This window comes from Ochotona princeps, chromosome 9 (assembly GCF_030435755.1).
Source record: "Ochotona princeps isolate mOchPri1 chromosome 9, mOchPri1.hap1, whole genome shotgun sequence".
Lineage (NCBI taxonomy): Eukaryota > Metazoa > Chordata > Mammalia > Lagomorpha > Ochotonidae > Ochotona > Ochotona princeps.
This window is the reverse complement of record NC_080840.1, coordinates 55501394-55520155: the sequence shown is the minus strand read 5'-3', so window position 1 is coordinate 55520155 and position 18762 is coordinate 55501394. Positions and strand designations below refer to the sequence as shown.

Sequence of the window (18762 nt, the reverse complement as noted above, 5' to 3'; positions counted from 1 at the left end):
ACAGAAAGAAGGAGAGACACAGAGAAAAATCTTCCGTCCCCTGATTCACCTCCCAAGTGGTCACAACAGCCAAAGTTGAGCCGATCCAAAGCCACAAGCCAGGAGCTTCTTCAAGGTTTCCCACGCAGGTGCAGGGAAAGTAGAACAGCCAGGACATGAACTACTGCTCTTACAGGATCCCAGCAAGTGCAAGGTGAGGATTTAGCCACTGAGCCATCACACCAGGCGCCACGATACAGATTTGTAGGTATAGGGATTCCTTCCTTTTCCCTTTTCTCCCTCCCCATTTCACCCCCATACCGCGTTCCTCCCTATTACAATAATACAGCAGCAGCAGTCACAGATCCAACGTTCTGCTATTTCAGTGTATCATGGCATTGTGGGTATAGGCAATGGTAGCAACTCTAGTACCAAATCGTCAAGGTATATTTAACAGTTTCATTGGGAGTCTTCCATTTATTTGGGAGGAAAGCTACATACTCTAATGTATCTTCACTTCCTGGTATGCTAGTTTTCATTACACAATTAATTGATGAAAATATATGTATATATTTGTATGTCTATTTGTTTTATATTTTCCATGAAGGTTTCCTTATATCACAGAAAGCATGGTATTTGTCCTTTTGGGTCTGGCTTATTTCACTGAGCATAATGGTCTCAATTCGAGACCACTTTGTTGCAAATGGTAGAATTTTATTCTTTTTAATTGCTGAGTAGTATTCCTTGGAGCTGATGTACCATTTTTTTTTTTAAATATTGTCTTTAAATATTGTCTTATCCTATTTAAAATATATATGTGTGTGTATATATATATTCATTTATTCTTATTGGAAAGGCAGTTTACAGAGAGGGAGAGACAGAAAGAAAGATCCTCTGTTTACTGGTTTACTCCCCAAGTGGCCATAATAGCTGGAGCTGAGCTGATCTGAAGCCAGGAGCTTCCTCCAGGTCTCCCACGCGGGTGCAGGGTCCCAAGGCTTTGAGCCATCCTCTGTTGCTTTCCAAGGCCACAAGCAGGAAGCTGGATCAGAAGTGGGGCTGCTGGGATACAAAGTGGTGACCATATGGGATCATATGCAAGCAAGGCAATGATTTAAGCACTAGGCTACTGTGCCGGGATCCCCAGTTTCTTTACCCATTCCTCTTTCAGGAGGCATTGGGGTTATTTCCATGTCTGCTATTGTGAATTACCCTGTTATGAATGGGCATCACATGACACTCAGAGATTAGAAGTGGACACACAGAGGCAGCAAGCAGATCTGCCCAGGCAGAAAGTCCAAGCCCTTGGGTGCCTGACACAGCTTCTAGATGTGCCTTCGTGGCCCGTGGCCAAGCTGCTCATGTTCCCAGACAGTTCTGGAACTTCTGATGAGCACTAGTTTCTGTCAACCAGCCAAGCCAGTTGGTCTGCGTGGGTTGAATGGTGCCCGTCCTGTGACAGACCCCGTGTCCCAGGAACAAGAATGAATACGACATGGCCTGGCACGGTAACCTAGTAACTAAAGTCCTCACCTTGCATGGGCTGGGATCCCACATGGACACCAGTTCTAATCCCAGCGGCGGCCCCACTTCCCTTCCAGCCTCCTACCTGTGGCCTGGGAAAGCAGCAGAAGAGAGCCCAAAGCCTTGGGACCCTGCACCCACGTGGGAGACCTATAAGAGGCTTAAGGCACTTGGCTTGGGATTGGCAGTTGGGGAGTGAACCAGTGGATCGATGCTCTTTCTCTCCTCTCTGTAAATCTGATCTGCTTTTCCAATAAAAGCAAATAAATCCTTAAGAAAGAACAACAAAAACACATCCAAAAATGGAAATTTTGTTCCGTGCAGTCAGTAATGATAGAGAATAGTTAATGCACACATCGGTGGGAACAATAACTAGTTACTTGTGAGTTGCAGAAAAACAAAATCCCATTTGCAGAGAGCTGGTTCAGAAGTACAGCATCCAGGACACAAACTGTAGCCCAAATAAGATGCCGGCACTAGCAGGAAAAGGCTTAGTCGCTGAGCCAGCCTTGGCTTGTATTTTATGTATTTTTTTAAAACATGTAAACAAACTAGGATTCAAATTTGCTACGAAAAAATTCTGTATTCTTTGCAGAACAAGACTGTAAAATAACGTTCATATTATTAAGAGAGGCTATAGCACTAGAAGGCTTTTAAAAATTGTGCTCCAGAGGGACTAAACCCCCAGGGACCACCCACGTGTCCCAACAACACTCTAAATCCTACAGGTGAGAGAGAGTCCGAGAGCAGCAAGGAAGCCACAGGAAAGGATCGGGTCCCAGGGGAGCAAAGATTCCATTCGAGTTCCTCACTTCTCAGACCAGTGTTGAAGGCAAGGTCTTAAAACAGGGACAGGAGATCAGGGCTCTCTTCACGCTATCTCGGCTGAGAAAACACACTTGGCCTTCCCAGCTGACATCCTCCAGGGCCTCGGAGTCTGGCGCTTTCCCACCCTGTGGCCGCCCGGCGAGCTGACGCTGCAGGGCTCCCCGGGACCGAGCAGGAAGGAGAGTGGCCACCGCTCGGCCACCGGGCTGCAGGCGCCGTCCTCGCCCGCTCTCCCAGCCGCGCCCTCCGGCGAAGAGGAAGCAGTGGCAGAGGTGGCGAAAGGTCCGGGCCAAGGTCACCTGGCGCAGCGGCGAGTCACCCCTCCCCAGGTGCTTTATTGTAAATGTGAATGGAATTAAGCGCTCTTTTCTCTCCTTCGATGGCCGGCGCAGCGAATAAAAATGCAGTCATTGAGCGCCGGGTGTGGGTCTCGGATATTTCAGCGCCCTGCGCGTCCAAGGTCGCGAACCTTCCCCGAAGTTTCCAGAGCTCAGGACCGCGGTGGTGGCGGCGGCGCGGTGGACTCTCCGCGGCCTTTGAAGGCCACTTAGGAGTTCTCGGCCGACCCTCGGATCCGAAGCGTCGAGGGACTCCAGCAGCCGATCCGCGAGGCGCCGCTCTCCTCGGGGTGGCGCCCGGCTCCTCGCCGGGTCTCAGGGACGTCGGACGGCTTCTGCCGCCGCCCTCCAGCAGGCTCGGCTCTCCGGTCCCAGAAAGTCCAGGGTCGCTTAGGGTGCGTGCGTGCTCAGCGAGGCTTCTCGGGAGGTAGCAGGGGTGGCCCTGTCCGGCACTTGGCTCCTCATCCCGCCAGCAGGAGCGGCAGCCGAGCCCTGTCCTGGAAAGCTGGCGGCGAGCGCCCTCCACGAGGGTCCTGGAGCGCGTCGGGTGGGCGACCTCCAGGGATCCCGGGGCGAGTGGAGCTCTCTGGCCAATGGCTGCGATGGGCGGGGAGAAGACGGAGCTGGGGACCTGCGTGGGCCGGGTCCCTGGCACACCCTCGCCGTCCTCCGAGTGCCCCGCCCGTCCAGCTCGACCCTCGGGGCTCGCCCGCAGCCCACCGGTCCGGAGCCTGCGCCCGGGTGCCAGAGGCCCGGCAGGCGCGCGCTCCGAGGTAGGTGCTCGGCGGGGTGCGCCCGGGGAGAGCTCCCACGCTGACCGACGGCTTCCAGGGCGCAGTTCCTCCCTCGTGGTGGTTCTGCCTCCTCTTCAGTGTCTCAGTAACTCTTGAGGTCGGAGTAAGCCCGGGGAGCTGGGCGCCTTCCGAGGCTCCACCGCAGCCACGCACATGTGGCTGACCTCTGCTCCTGACCCCGTGTTCTTTAATTTCTTGAGTCACGACCCTGCCGAGTTATCTTATTGGGCTCATTGATCTTGCCCACAGGACCTGCTGCTGCACCTCTCGAAGGGGCTTCATTCCTCGGCTGTGTGTCCATTAAACGACCTCGTCTTCGGGGCTAGGACCCCGGCTGCGGAGAAGCGACCCTAGGCTCCCCATTCCCCAGGTGGGACGACTGGAGTCGGTGATAGACTTGGGGGCTGCGGCGGGACTCGAGCCCGCGCTGGCAGCTGCGTTTCCCCCGGGGGAGCGGGAGGTGGCGCCGGCTCCCCTCGGGGCAGCCGCGTCTCGGAGCCCGCAGGGGCCGACGTGGGCTTCCAGAGCCGCCTCTCTCCGCGCCGTCCTTGCTCTTCCCTTCCGGGGCGCCAGCAGCGGCTTCCTGCTCCATAGCCCCCCGGGAGTCTCGCGCTTGGCTCCCCGCCCCATCCCTGGGTGGGGGAAGGTCAGGTGGCCGGAGCCGACTCCCCCACCCCCACCCCCTCAAGCAGTCTTGTTGGACGGAGAAGACGAAGGGTAGGGAACTTGCACTAGGTTTTGCAGGAGCCGGGTTAGGGGCGAAAGGTAGGGAGCGGGTATTGGAGACCGGCCGCGGTGGGTCCCGGCGAGTGTGGAGAGGGAAGGCGAAGGTGACACTAACTTAGAACTTGGAGTCGGCGGGCATGCTGGCGGATTTTCGTTTGGGGCTAGTTATGTTTACTGTTTCTGCTGTGTTGTTTTGCTTGCTTGAATTTTTTTTTTTTAAGACAGGCGGGATCGAATTGGGAGGAGTTTATCCAGTTCCTCGACCTGGGGCTGGTGGGTGGCGGCGGACGCAGGCAGACGGGAGGTTCCCCGGGGAGGCGAGCACTCAGCCCGGCTGGTTTCTCTCGGCAGACCCTCCTAGCTCACCGGCCCGAGGATGGCTCTGCGAGCGCCCGCTGAGACCGAACTCCAGGAGCAGGTGTGCTACCCAGCCGAGAGGCTCCAGGGCACCTCCCAATACCTGGCTGCCTACTACGAGCCTTTGGCCGCCTACGGCTCCTACAGGAGCGCCCTGGCCGCGGCGGAGGACTTGCAATCTTTCCCGCAGTTGGATAGCTCCGTGCCTGCGCCCCAGGCCATACCCTCCTTCCCCTTTCAGATGGCACCTCCTTTGCTGAACCCCAGCCTGGCCCTGCAGCGGGAACCCCTCTATGGCATACCCTGGTACGGCAAATTGCCGCACTGGTATCCAGTTGCCCAGCTCCCCGGGGAGGTGCCACACTTCCTCAGCAGCAGCGGCGAGTACCCGGCGTCCAGCGGTGACAACTCGGCCCGCAACGACGGCGCCCCTCGGTCCAGTGGACCCGACCCCGTAGCCACGCCTGCCCAGGCTGCCGTGGTCCCTACAGGACTGAAGACATCTCCCGTAGTGTCTCGCTCCCCGGCGAAACAGTCTGAGGATGACCCCAAAGTCCTGCAGCTAGAGCGGAAGTCGCCTGACCGTTTCCACTTCACCGAGGAAGACCTGCACTTCGTTCTCTATGGGATTACTCCCAGCCTGGAGCACCCAACTTTGCTACAGCATGCCATTTCCGGAGTCCTGACCCCCACAGGAAGCCCTAGCTCAGGTAAAAGGAGCCCAGGCTGTCCGGGACTTATTTGGTGGGGGAGGGACGAGGAGCAGGACCAGGAGGATCTGAAACTGTCGCTGTCTGTGGGAGTAAGAGTGGAGGACCTTTTATAAGAGTCGGTGGAAGCCATGCTGTCTAAGAAACCTGGCTTAACTGCAGGACTCCTGAGTTGCTTTTCGCAGCGAGGACAGACGTGCTTCGTTGGGCTTGTGGCTGCCTTTAGATGTGAGGCAGCTCTACCTCAGATAGTCACACCTGGGGCCCCAGCTTAGCTACCCAGCCCCACCTTGGTTCAGCATTATCTCTGGTGCTCAAGTCCCTTAGATTATCTGATTCTCAAGTTCCTTAAGTTTGCAAAATAGCCTGCCTAGGGTTATTGGGAGTGTAAAGCTCCTTGAAAGGAGCCGGGGAAATGACAGACAATGGCTAGATGGGGTAAGGAGGAACACACCTTAATAGTATTTCATTATTTTGATTGAAAAAAAATTGTTTTACTCTGTTTCTAGGGTCTGATTCGCTTCCTCAAGCTCTGGACAAAGAATCTCTTCAACTTCCAGAAGGTGGGTAAGCACTCCTGCTTGGATTTCTTGTACGGAACTGATGCAGGTGGCTTTACTCATTCTTCTTTCCTGCTTTGGGCTTGCTCTAGGTCTGTGCCTTCTGCAGACGATGCTTGGCGAAGTGCCACACTTTGGGGTGTTCTGCAGTGGCTTCATTGCCAAGGGAGTCAGATTTGGGCCCTTTCAGGGCAAAATGGTCAGCGCCAGTGAAGTGAAGACCCACAGGGACAATTCTGTGATGTGGGAGGTGAGTGTGGGGCACGCTGGGGCGTCCTGGGCTGTTGGTGTTGTCTGTAAGGGGAAAACAGCAGGTGTCTCATCCTCCGGGAACAGTGGTCAGAATCTCTGGATGCTGTGCTTGGCAGGGCCCTAAGTCTCTGAGTCTGTGAAGACTAGCCGTAGAATGTGTCCTAAGGAAAATAATTGAGTAGGTTGTGTTATCGTTATAGACCAAACCCAATGTTTTGACAATTACAAAGTTCTGAAAGTATACCAAAGGAAATGAAAAGCAAAACTTTAGGATTCTGTATTGTTTGCCTCTGAAATTGGCCAGGGATTTTTAAGGACCCACATGCCTTAAATTACCTAAGGGGTGTGGGCTGTGCTGCTGGGATTAAAGTTTGTCAGAATGTATCAGATGCTTTGAAATGTACAAGACCCTTGATCCTTAGTTTCTCCTAGGAAGCTAGTCTAGGAAACTAATCTGAAATTCGGGCTATGTAGACTATGTTACTGGGAGACAGTGTAATCTCCAGCAATGAAGAAAGTGTGGCTGAAAACTAAATGGGATAGGATACAAAACTAACAGATTGTCTTTCAGAGGAAGCATTACATATGATCTCTGTTTTGTTTGTTTCCTTTAGTCCTGCTTATGAAATTAGCGTGTGCTTACTGCAGAAACTTAGGGTTCCCAAACAAAGAGATAAAAACAGAACTTGGAGCAGGGAATGTAGTCGGCAGTCCCTCAACGTCATATCCTCAAGCTAGTAAATCTAGGCTTAAGTAGATTTATACACTACTTACAGCGATTACAGAAGTCTATGGTGGCCTCTCATGTAAGTTTTATAGATTTTTAATAAATATTCTCTAAGAGGGAAAAGCAATTCATTTCAGACTGCTTTACCTCCCTCAGATCTTTGAAGACGGTCATTTAAGTCACTTCATAGATGGCAAAGGGACTGGGAACTGGATGTCCTACGTCAACTGCGCCCGCTTCCCCAAAGAGCAGAACCTAGTTGCAGTGCAGTGCCAGGGGCAGATCTTTTATGAGAGCTGCAAGGAGATCTGCCAGAACCAAGAGCTTCTTGTGTGGTACGGAGACTGCTACGAGAAGTTCCTGGACATTCCTGTAAATCTGCAGCTCACTGAGCAGGGCAGGCAGCCGGCTGCGCCTGTGGAAGGTGAGTGCACTGCTTTGCCCGCCCCAGGAGGGCCTCCCGCTGGCAGGACACACGCTGGTCCTCGCCCCTGGTCCTCACCCCTGATGGACACTGCCCTGAAGATGTCTGTGTCAGCTGAATGAAAGAGGCGCTCACCTCTCCACACCTGCTGAAGTTTTCTTGTAAGAATAGAAGTTTTGTTTCCTACGCCTTCACCCCTCTCAAGAATAAAAGGAATGTGAAATGCATGGCTGTCACCGGTGCCTTAGCTCAGCCACCTTGCTGTTATGTTTCTGCTCAGACTGCCGTGGTTGACGTACTCAAAGAACAAGGGCAGCGTTTTTCAGATGGTGGATTGTGGGGGGTGGAATAGGGTGGCAGAACAGAAAAGTTGATTGGAATCCCATAAGAAATAGGAAGCGTTGTGTGTCAAGTTTTCATTTCCGATAGATGCATGTGTCAGTACACGAAATGTGGTTCTTAGTGCGGTCTCGGTCAAGTGTGGGAAACACTGTACGGGCTCCTGTTTCCATGTATGTGGCTGGCCAGTAGCTAATCACTTGAGCCATCATCTGCTGCCCCCCCCCCCCCGGAGTGTATTTGGCAGGAGGCAGAAATCTAGAGTAGAGCTGGCACTTGAATCCAGGTCTTCCGGTAGCGGAGGTGAGCTCCCACACAGTCTCGGCTTCTGTGCCAAATGCTGTGTCATACTGCTGTCGCTGGACCACATCAGGGCAGCAAGGAGCTAGAGGACCCCAGCTCACCTTGAGGATTGTCTCTGGAAATGGAATTTGAAGCAAGTTCTCCAAGTGATTTTTTTTTAGATGTATTTGTTTATTTGTTTGTCTTTTTACATGTGACTATATTTTGTTTAGCTTTTATCTGTTGATAGCATATTAATTTTTTTTAAGATTTATTTTTATTGGAAAGTCAGCTATACCGAGAGGAGGAGAGACAGAGAGGAAGATCTTGTGTCCGATGATTCACTCCCTAAGTGAGTGCAATGGCTGGTGCTGCTTTGATCTGAAGCCAGGAACCAGGAATTTCCTCCAGGTCTCCCTCACAGGTGCAGAGTCCCAAGGCTGGGCAGGGAGCTGAATGGGAAGTGGAACTGCCAGGATTAGAACAAGCGCCCACATGGGATCCCGGCACATTCAAGGCAAGGACTTTAGCCGCTAGGCCACGCTGCCGGCCCTTATTTGTTTATTTGAAAGGCAGAGTTTAGAGACAGGGATCTTTCATCCATAAGTTCACTCCCCAAGTGGCCCCGTGGTTGCAGCTGGGGTGGTCTGAAATCAGGAGTCGGGAGCTGCTTCCAGGTCTCCCCTGTGGGAGCATGGGCCCAAACACCTGGGTCATCTTGGGCCGCTTTTTCAGGCACATAAGCAGGGAGCTGGATTGGAAGTTTAGCAGCTGGAGCACAAACCAGCTCCTATATGGGATCCTGCTGTTGTGGGCCCTGCAAGTAACTTTTGTACAGATAAAATTCTGGGGAATCGGGCCTGGTGTGATAGCATAGTGGTTAAAGTCCTCGCCTTGCACGCCTGGGATCCCATATGGGCACCGGTTCTAGTCCTGGCAGCCCCACTTCCCATCCAGCTCCCTACTTGTGGCCTGGGAAAGCAGTTGAGGACAGCCCAAAGCCTTGGGACCTTGCACCCGCGTGGGAGACCCAGAAGAGGCTCCTGGCTTGGGATTGGCTCAGCTCCGGCTGTTGTGGTCACTTGGGGGGGTAAATCAACAGACAGAAGACCTTCCTCTCTGTCTCTCCTCCATATATCTGACTTTCCAATTTAAAAAAAAAGACATAAATCTTTTGAAAAACAATTCTGGGGACTAGTCATCCAATGGGAGGGACAAGATCATGTAAACTTGTCACATGTGTAGTCGGGTAGTAAACAACATTGTTATGATCTCAGAGATGCCAAGTGCCAGGTAAAGAAGCCTAACCTGAATTCCTAACACCTGGTAGTATTTGGCGGGCTGCTGTCTCCTTCCTATGCTTAACCTTTTAGGCTGCAGAACAATTCCGAGCATTCCATGCCTCTGGATCCCATTGTGAACTGAAGGGGTGGGTAAGCGCTACAACTGAATTGGGACAGGCTGCTTTGGGATTTATAAAACAGTCATCCTTTGATATCTCAGAAATATTTTTCTGCAAATTACCAATAAGAAGTAAAGGGTCTGGGTTGTACAGCAGATTGGAATTGGCATCCCATATTGGAGTGCTCGTTAAGTCTTAAACGAGGGAGAAAGGAAGGAACTATCCCAAAAGGAAAAAAATTTTGCACATGAGAATTTTTATTATAGCACCATCCATATTCACGGAAACTCACAAAGTTAATGCTCAATAGTAGAATAATGAAGTGAGTGATACTGACATGCAATCAAATGCAGATATCCAAGATCTCAATCACGGATGAGGGATCATAACCGTCCACCTGGGAACCCCAACTTGCACCACCTTTGCAAAGATGACATCTGATGCTTTCGGCATTGAGCTGACAGCGTGTCTTTTGGCCAATATGTAGAAAGGAAGCTGAGTACACCTTAATTTATTGCAAAGAATTCCATCACTTCATTTGCCCTCTAGTGCTGTGAATGGTGGGCTGCCCTTTAAGGTCTGACCCAGTAGGGAGGGAAGGCTCTGGACTCTATGTGGGCAGGATATTTGAAAATGCAAGTGTGTATGTTTTGGGGGTGGAGGTGTGGAATGCAAAGATAAAGCTTTTTTTTCCCCCTAATAACTGTGATCTGGAACAACTCTTTTTTTTTTTTTTTTTTTTTTTAAGATTTATTCATTTTATTACAGCCAGATATACAGAGAGGAGGAGAGACAGAGAGGAAGATCTTCTGTGCGATGATTCACTCCCCAAGTGAGCCGCAATGGGCCGGTGCTGTGCCGATCCGAAGCCGGGAACCTGGAACCTCTTCAGGGTCTCCCACGCGGGTGTACGGTCCCAATCCGGGTCTCCCACTCGGGTGTAGGGTCCCAATGCATTGGTCCGTCCTCGACTGCTTTCCCAGGCCACAAGCAGGGAGCTGGATGGGAAGTGGAGCTGCCAGGATTAGAACTGGCGCCCATATGGGATCCCGGGGCTTTCAAGGCGAGGACTTTAGCCGCTAGGCCACGCCGCCGGGCCCTGGAACAACTCTTTTAATCCTTGGCACATTAAACCAGGTTTGGACAGAAAGTATCCCTATCACTTGTTGAGGTTCCTTGTATGAAAAACAGTAGTTGACTGAGACAGCGAGAGGGAAAGGGGGAAAGGGATAAAATTAGGTTAGGATGCATTTCCTCTGACCTGAGCAGAAAAGCTGCTGACGTTTAATTACTAAAGATTTCTGACTTTTGCCTAAATGGTTCTTACGCAAACTGTTGAACTTTTACTCTAAACTCTGGTGTGCTTTAATGCTTCATCTTGTACATTTCTGACCCTGTTTTGTAGCACTCCATGCACACGCACGCCAGAAAGCAGGAAGGCCCAGTATTTCTGACCCAGGACAGTTCTAGCTCTAAGCTAGAATCGGCCCCACCAGGGGAATTCTGAGGGCATTAAGCACCTCAATGAAAGTGATAGACAGAGCCGGGTGCCTGATCCTCCCAGGGCTGGCTGTTGCCTGCTTAGTTATTTACTTAATGAAGGGTTTCTTTCCTTAGCCACCTGTTAAATGTGCCAGGGATGTAATTGTCAACTAACAAAAGTCCCTGATGGACAGCTTCCCTGCTGGTTTGATGCTTAAAAGATTTCTATCTACAGATTCTTGCATATACTCACTCTGAGCTCTTGTCCCTCTCTGCCAGCAGACAATGGGGTCTCAGTGGGACATTCATAGTCAAAGCCACTTTATCCTCTGGAATCCAGGGTAGCATCCGCAGGGGTGCTTTTGTCCTCTCCTGGTGCCCCCAACACATAGACACCTCTGGATCTGAGATGTCCTGGGCTAGAGCCTGCCCAGACCCTCCCTAACTTTCCCTCCTCCCGCCACACAAACACATATCCTTTGAAAACAACAAGCTTTTCTTGGGCCCGACTGTCGTCGTGAGAAACTGGAAACCGTATATTAGAATTCAGCCGTGTGTTTGGGAAGTTAAGAAGCCCTCTGGCCTCTCCCCCCGACCCCTGCCCTTACTGTACCTGTGAAGAGGGAAGCCCTAAAGTCTTTACCATGAATTGTAAATAGGAGAAACTACTGGGAAGGCTGCTTGGCCGTGTCCTGGTGAGTGCTTTGAACTGAAGAGTCCAGACTGATCTTAAAAGGGGCAAAGTCTGAGACCCTTAACCTTGCACAACCTGTGATGGGCAGGAGTGAAATGGGGGCTGCAGTGCCCTTAACTGCTGGAAGAAGAGCTAAGTGCATTTCAGGGGACAAGAGAAGGACTTACAGAGAGGCAGGCAGGTGTTGTTGCACAGGAGTTGAACCTGCTGCTTGTAACATGAGCAGACTGGAGGGCGTTGAATCCAGCATTTCCTGCTAATGCGCATCTTGGGGCACAGCAGAGGATGGCTCAGGCTGCAGTGCTTGGGTTGCCCCCTGCCACCTGCCACCCACGTGGAGAAAGTCTAGGCTCCCAACTCTAGCTTTGAACGTACCACACTGGCTGATACGTATTTGTACTAAGAAGTCAGTTTTTTCTTTTCTTTTCTTTTTTTTTTTAGAGATGACGATGGTGTCATGGCTGTGCTATCTAAAAAGTCATTATCTTCCAAACATTAGAGTTCGAGGTTCAGTGTTTGTGAACCAAATGATAGACGTGTATTAAAGTGACACATTGTACCTCGCTGTCACTCCCTTGCTCTTTGTAACTCTGCCTTTCAAGTAAATAAATGAAGGCTTAACACAACGTAACCCACCATGGAGGTGATACAAGAGAAAGGAGAAGTAGCTGTGACTTGGTCATTGTCAAGGCTAGGCATCAGGCATGAAAGTCGCTGCCACGTAACCCTGTCCCCTTTTGCCATGTTTGCCAGAGTCTGCAGAAGGCTTCCACTGTGAGAGATGTGGAAAGGTGTTTACCTACAAATACTACAGAGATAAGCACCTCAAGTACACCCCCTGCGTGGACAAGGGCGACAGGAAATTTCCCTGCTCCCTCTGCAAGCGGTCCTTCGAGAAGCGGGACCGGCTGCGGATCCACATCCTTCACGTGCATGAGAAGCACCGGCCCCACAAGGTGAGTGGGCAGGTGACTGGCAGCCACTGACTGCATGCCACCTCCCTCCCTGGCCCTGCAGGAGGGCAGACAGGTGGCCACTTAAACAAGTTGCAGAATAGGTATAGAATGATGCTATTTAAAATGTGTATGCCGTGTATAATATTTGCATGTAAGTGGAAAACAGTTGAAGTACAAAGAACTTAGAGCTGTGTGTGTTAGTATGATTGAGAGTGAAACCAAAGCTGACTTTTATGTTGTTACTTGATAAACTTCTGTAATATTTTATTTTTGAGTATGAGAAAATAATTGTCCACTCAATTATGAAAAAAATATAGAGAGAAAGCACCTGATACAGTTAAGCCATTTTAGGCTTTTTCCCACTGTTTGTAAGTATATGTAAGTATATTTGGGATCCTTCTGGCGATGATGATATTATATATTTCTTTTTTTTTTTTAAAGATTTTTTATTATTATTGGAAAGCCGGATATACAGAGAGGAGGAGAGACAGAGAGGAAGATCTTCCATCCGATGTTTTCACTCCCCAAGTGAGCCGCAACGGGCCGGTGTGCGCCGATCCGAAGCCGGGAACCAGGAACCTCTTCCAGGTCTCCCACGCAGGTGCAGTGTCCCAATGCATTGGGCCGTCCTCAACTGCTTTCCCAGGCCACAAGCAGGGAGCTGGATGGGAAGTGGAGCTTCCGGGATTAGAACCGGCGCCCATATGGGATCCCAGGGCGTTCAAGGCGAGGACTTTAGCCGCTAGGCCACGCCGCCGGGCCCGATATTATATATTTCTAAAAGATTTACTTACTTTTATTGGAAAGGTAGATTTACAGAAAGGAGGAGAGACAGAGGAAGATTTTCTATTCTCTGGTTCACTCCTCGAGTAGCCACAACAGCTGGAGCTGAGCTGATCTGAAGCCAGGAGCCAGGAGCTTCTTCGGGGTCTCCAGTGTGGGTATAGGGTCCCAAGGCTTTGGGCCATCTGTCTTCTATTGCTTTCCCAGGCCACAGCAAGGCACCCAGAAGAGAAGAGGAACAGCCAGGACGCAAACTGGTGCCTATATGGGATCCCGAGTGTGCAAAGCGAGGACTGTTTTACTGCACTCAGCCCAATGAAATTACTTTTCTGACTCAACATTATATATCACAAAGCCAGTTTAAAAATAACAATGACTATATCCACATCAGATGGATGTACCATAATTTTTTTTTGCAGTGGCCTATTTTGTGGCATTTACCCCAATATATGATAATAGTGTACAATAACTCATAAAGGTTGCTGTCTCTGCCATCCACTTCTGGTTACTTCTTTGGTACTTGGGCCCCAGCCCCTGCCAAACACATTTGGGAAACCAGGCTGGAGTTCCAGGCTCCTGGGTTTAGCCTGGCCTGGTCCTAGCTATTGCAGCCATTTGGAGAAGATCTTACTTGTCTCTTGGTCCTCCCCTCTCTCACTCTGCCTTTCAGATGAAAATGAATGAATCTGGGGCCCAGCACAGTAGCATAGTGGCTAAAATCCTCGCCTTGCACACACCAGGATCACATATGAGGTGCTAATTCGTGTTCCAGTGGCCCCGCTTCCCATCAAGTTCCCTGCATGTGGTCTAGGAAAGCAGCACAGTACAGCCCAATTCCTTGGGACTCTGCACCCATGTGGGAGACCCGAAAGAAGCTCCTGGCTTTGGATCAGCTCGGTTCTGGCCGTGGTGGCCACTTGGGGAGTGAACCAGAGGATGGAAGGTCGTTCTCTCTGTCTCTCCCTCTGTAAATATGCCTTCCCAATAAAGAAAAATATTTTAAAAAGAGAGAGAAAAAGAGACTTGGTGAGGGAACATGTGATTTCAACATGCATCTCTTTCTCCCCTCAGTGCTCCACATGTGGGAAATGCTTCTCCCAGTCTTCCAGCCTGAACAAGCACATGCGCGTGCACTCTGGAGACCGCCCATACCAGTGTGTATACTGCACCAAGGTAAGCAGAACCACTTTCAGAGGATCTGCCTTGCACCAGCTTGGATGCTTTCAAGCAGGAGATCTGGCCTGTGATGACTTTTCAGTAAGCGTCAGCTATTTATCAGCCCATTCTCAGTGTCTCTCCCCAGATAGGACCTCCTGTTTCCAAGCTGGCATTCAGGGTACACATCATGAAACAATCCAAATAGAAAGGAATCTAATCATCACAGACATTACGTAGACTTGAGAAGCATGAACTCAACCAAGACTCAAAGCCTGCTTGGGACTGTTTTCTTGTTGGTGTTTAAGAAAGCAGCAGAAGGTAGCATAAAATGCTTGGGTCTCCCACTCCTGTGGGAGACCTGGATGGATTTTCAGGCTGTTGGCTTTCATTTGGTCCAACCCTGAACATTGGGACCATTTGGGAAGTGAAAACAGAATGGAGGGCTTCACTCCCCCTCTTACTGCCTTCCCAATAAATAAATACATCTTTTAAAATTTTTATTTTGGTATACAAGTTTTTGAAATCTATATATTATTTTTTCTTGATGCTTATTTTCCCATGAACTTTTCAAAGACCCTGTTTTATCCATGGATTTATTTATTTATTTGAAATGCGGTGTTACAGAGAGGGAGTGACAGAGAGAGAGAAAAAAATCTTCCAACTCCTGGTTCACTTCCCATATGACTGCAATGGCCATAGCTAGGCCAGGCCAAAACCAGACACAAAAACCTTCAGCTGACTCTCCTACACGAGGGAAAGAGCTTAGGGCTTAGGCCTTCGTCCACTGCTTTCCCAAGTGCATTAGCAAGGAGTTAGATCAAAAGTAGAGCCGCAGGTCCAGCACAATGGCTCAAAGGCTAAACCCTCTCCTTGCAAGCTCTGAGATCACATACAGGCACTGCTTCATGTCCCGGCTTCTCCACTGCCCATCCAGCTCCCTGCTTGTGGCCTGGGAAGGCAGTAGAGGACGCTCCAAAGCCTTGGACCCTGCACCCTTTAGGAAACCTAGGAGAGATTCCTGGCTCCTGGCTTCAGATCAGCTCAGCTGCAGCCATTGTGGCTGTTTGGGTAGTGAACCAACAGATAGAAAATATTTCTCTCTCCTTCACTCTCTAAGTGTAATCTGCCTTTCTAACTACAAATAAATTTTTTAAAAAGGAAGTAGAATAGCTACTATTCTAACAGGGACTATAACCTGAGATGCCACCATGTCAGCCCATAACATCTTTGTTTAACTGACCGTTTCTGTCCTCTTTGCAGAAGTTCACTGCCTCCAGCATACTTCGCACACATATAAGGCAGCACTCTGGAGAGAAGCCCTTCAAATGCAAGTACTGTGGCAAATCTTTTGCATCACACGCGGCCCATGACAGCCATGTCCGGCGCTCTCACAAGGAGGATGAAGGCTGCTCTTGGTGAGCTTAGCCAGAAGTCACGAAAGCTGGAGGATAAGCAGCTGAACAGCTCCCACTCTGAGAGTGAGGAAGGCAAGTTCCTACAGTGTACAGACTGGGACCCAGAGGTCTAGACTGCTGATGGAAGAGAAGGGAAGCCAGTTCTTTAATATGTTAACTGCTTTGAGTTTTCAGCTATACTGTTTGTGGCCCTCAGCTGTTATATTTCTGCATAAAAAACATTCTTTAAAAGTTTATCCAAGACAGTGCTTTGTACTATAGTAACTAAGTCTTCAGACATGATTCAATCTTTGATCTCTTTGTTTTTATTTTTAAAAGAAAGAGCTCTTCCATGTACTCATTCACTCCTCCAAGGCCTGCAGCAGCTGGGAACAGGGCCAGGCCAAAGGTGGGTGCCTGTAGTTCCATCTGGGCCTCCCACATTGGTAGCAGATACCCAAGGACTGCGTCCTCCCAGATACGTTAGCAGGATGCTGGATGGGAAGTGGAATAGCTGGAACTAACACTCCCACTTGGGATACAGGAAAGAAATGATCATTTAACCCACTGCAACCCAACACCTGCCCCTGTGTTGGGGAGATGGGAGATTCAGCTCAGGTATGGATAATAACAACCAGCATTATGGACATTATATCTAAGTGGTACCACGGAGGACACCAACTGCGGTAGAGGAGCAAGTTGATGCTGAAAGTAAAAGAAGTGGTGAGTGGCTATCGGTCTCCAAAGGATGCATGCCAGAGGCTGACTGCCAAGCCCAGCCTGTTCACTCGCCACTTGTTCGGCTTGTGAGCAGGTGCTAAGGATATGCCATTTCTATTTTATCCTGTATCGAGGCAAAAAGCAACAAATTAAAATGGAGTACAAATGCTTCACGGGGGTGAGGGAGGGCTCTCTGCCTCAACTCTGAGATGAGCCAGGGTTGGCTGCCGGTGTGGAGCTAGAGGCTGCCAACAAGTCAGGGAGGCTCAGTGTAGCCTCACAGAAAGCTGAGGCTTCCTTGGAGAGTGAGGCCCACTCCTAGTGGATTGGCACCTGGAAATGTATGTGTTGTATATGTACGCACACACAACTGGCACCCTATCAATGTAGTAGTGCTCATCTCTGGGAAGCAGAAGGCTCTTAAATTCCTTTGTAATCCTGGCTTTCTCTAGTAAGGGCACTTAGCTCAATCAAAAAGCAGCCATAGCTCCTAAGGCTGTGTCCCTCCCCTAGCCATCTTCCTCTTGACTGCTTGGCTTTGCGTTACTCCACCCTGGATCTGTGGCCCTTGTCTCTGAGCAATTCCACAGGAACAGATGGCTCTTGTAGAAGGACGCTCTCAGGCAGAGCCCTTAGGAAGAGATGTACGGCAGGTGGAAAAGCCTCACAGATTTCCCTCTGGGGAATTGAGCAATTCTTCCTAATGGGAATGTGCCCTGTTGTTTTAAGACTATTTAAGCTCATGTTAATTAAGTCAGAACAATGCTCTTCTGGAAAGACTGGGGGTTCATCATGTAATTAGGCAGCCTTTCTGACTGCTAGCTCAAAATAGATGACTTGAAACATTTTCTTGCTGTTTAAGGGTTTGAACATTATTTTGAAATCAAGTGGTAATACAAGTCATCAGATCTGATATGTTTCCCTAACGTCATCCTTGAGTATTACCTGAAACACTTCTGTTTAAAGTGTGGATCTCTTCCGTTTCTAAAAATGATTTGAACAAATTTATAAGTTATTTTAAAAGACCAAGGCAAAGTCAAAGACAAATCACCACAAAGAAAGTAGAATGAAATGAAAACTGAGTTAATGTTGGCTAAACATTCTAAGAAGCACAAAGCAGAACAGAGAACTCGGATCTGTGAATTCAACATTCATGTACCGTTTTCTCACTGTGTGTTGTTGGGCAGGCTGTTTACTGTCTCAGGTTTAACATCCTCGTGCACAAGATAATGTAGTTATGTTGTAGGCTGTTGTTAGAATCAAATAAAATGAGATTACATGTGTGTGGAATGATACTCGATTAATCTGTTTCCTTTCAAATAAGCAAAAGGGAGATGGTGACTGCAGAATTTGTTGTTGACAAACATGCTCTCTTTCAGTGACTCTGCAAGGTAACTCTGGGCGGCATCACCTGGGAACTTGTTACCGCAGTCCGGGGTAGTTTCCGAGCTCTCCCCATTCCTGCATGATAGCAAAGGGGGACTATGAGTGTCACAGTGTTGACTTGGCACAGTCTCCTTACTCCTCAGAAGTAGTGAGAATAGATTGCATAGTGCCACTTTCACTGGGAATAAAGAGAACACGGTTGAAATGCTGAACTGGGCATCTTCCAAGCTCTGCTGGGAGGGAATGCAGACACCATGGGAGGCAGCTTCTCGGTTCCTGCTGACTTTCCCTGCCACAGTCCGTACCTGATGATGTCCATTCCTTAGAGTAAAAAGCGTGCTAATAGTCAATCATTTCAGGCAATTTGTTTTGGATAAGAATCTGATCAGGGAGATAGGAAGAAACTGGAAAAAAATCTCTTGTCTCAAAGTAACATAGTATTCAAGATCTTGACGGAACTCTTAATGGAGCCTCAGGGTGTCCCAAGACCCAGGGAAGCAGCAGAACAAAGCTATCAGAGCCGACAGATGTTTGGGGCCTCAATGAGACTCACAGGAGGCTCCTTGTTGAGGCCATAAAGTCACAGCTCAGTTTTTGCCAGGACAAAGTAGAGGACATCCTGGGGTTGGAAGGCAGTTAACAAAACACTGCACCTGAACATCTATTGTTTGTGGATCCAACTTTAAAAAAAAAAAAAAAAAACGTTGAGGAATGGAGAGACCTCCCATCTGTTTCACTCTCCAGATGCTGGGGACTGCAGAACTGACCTGGGCTGAGCCAGCGGGGGATTCTGTCCAGGGCTCCCACGTGGATAGCAAGGGGCTCAACAACTTGGATCATCTTTGTTGCTTTCCAGGGCCCACTGGCATGGAAGTGGATCTGAAGTGGAGCAGCCAGGTCACAAATTGGTGCCGATGTGGGATGCGGGCGTTGCAGGTAGTGGTTTC

At 49.6% G+C, this 18762-nt stretch overlaps 1 protein-coding gene across 1 annotated transcript; it reads left to right on the top strand.

The window, feature by feature from the left end:
• The first annotated feature begins 3665 nt into the window (after positions 1-3665).
• PRDM14 (PR/SET domain 14) lies at positions 3666-15734 on the top strand. Its single transcript, XM_058668407.1, has 8 exons — positions 3666-4228; positions 4541-5256; positions 5766-5819; positions 5909-6066; positions 6952-7219; positions 12172-12374; positions 14229-14330; positions 15576-15734. Exons 2-8 carry the CDS (start codon positions 4566-4568, stop codon positions 15732-15734), a joined length of 1635 nt encoding a protein of 544 aa, XP_058524390.1. The 5' UTR covers positions 3666-4228; positions 4541-4565.
• The last annotated feature ends 3028 nt before the right edge of the window (positions 15735-18762 follow it).

What these genes read in the sequence shown, in the direction of transcription:
- PRDM14 (XM_058668407.1), top strand. Translation starts at nt 4,566, where the DNA reads ATGGCTCTGCGAGCGCCCGCTGAGACCGAACTCCAGGAGCAGGTGTGC. An exon ending in ATCTCTTCAACTTCCAGAAG is followed by an intron (nt 5,820 to 5,908) that starts GTGGGTAAGCAC and finishes GGCTTGCTCTAG; the next exon opens with GTCTGTGCCTTCTGCAGACG. An exon ending in AGAAGCACCGGCCCCACAAG is followed by an intron (nt 12,375 to 14,228) that starts GTGAGTGGGCAG and finishes TTCTCCCCTCAG; the next exon opens with TGCTCCACATGTGGGAAATG.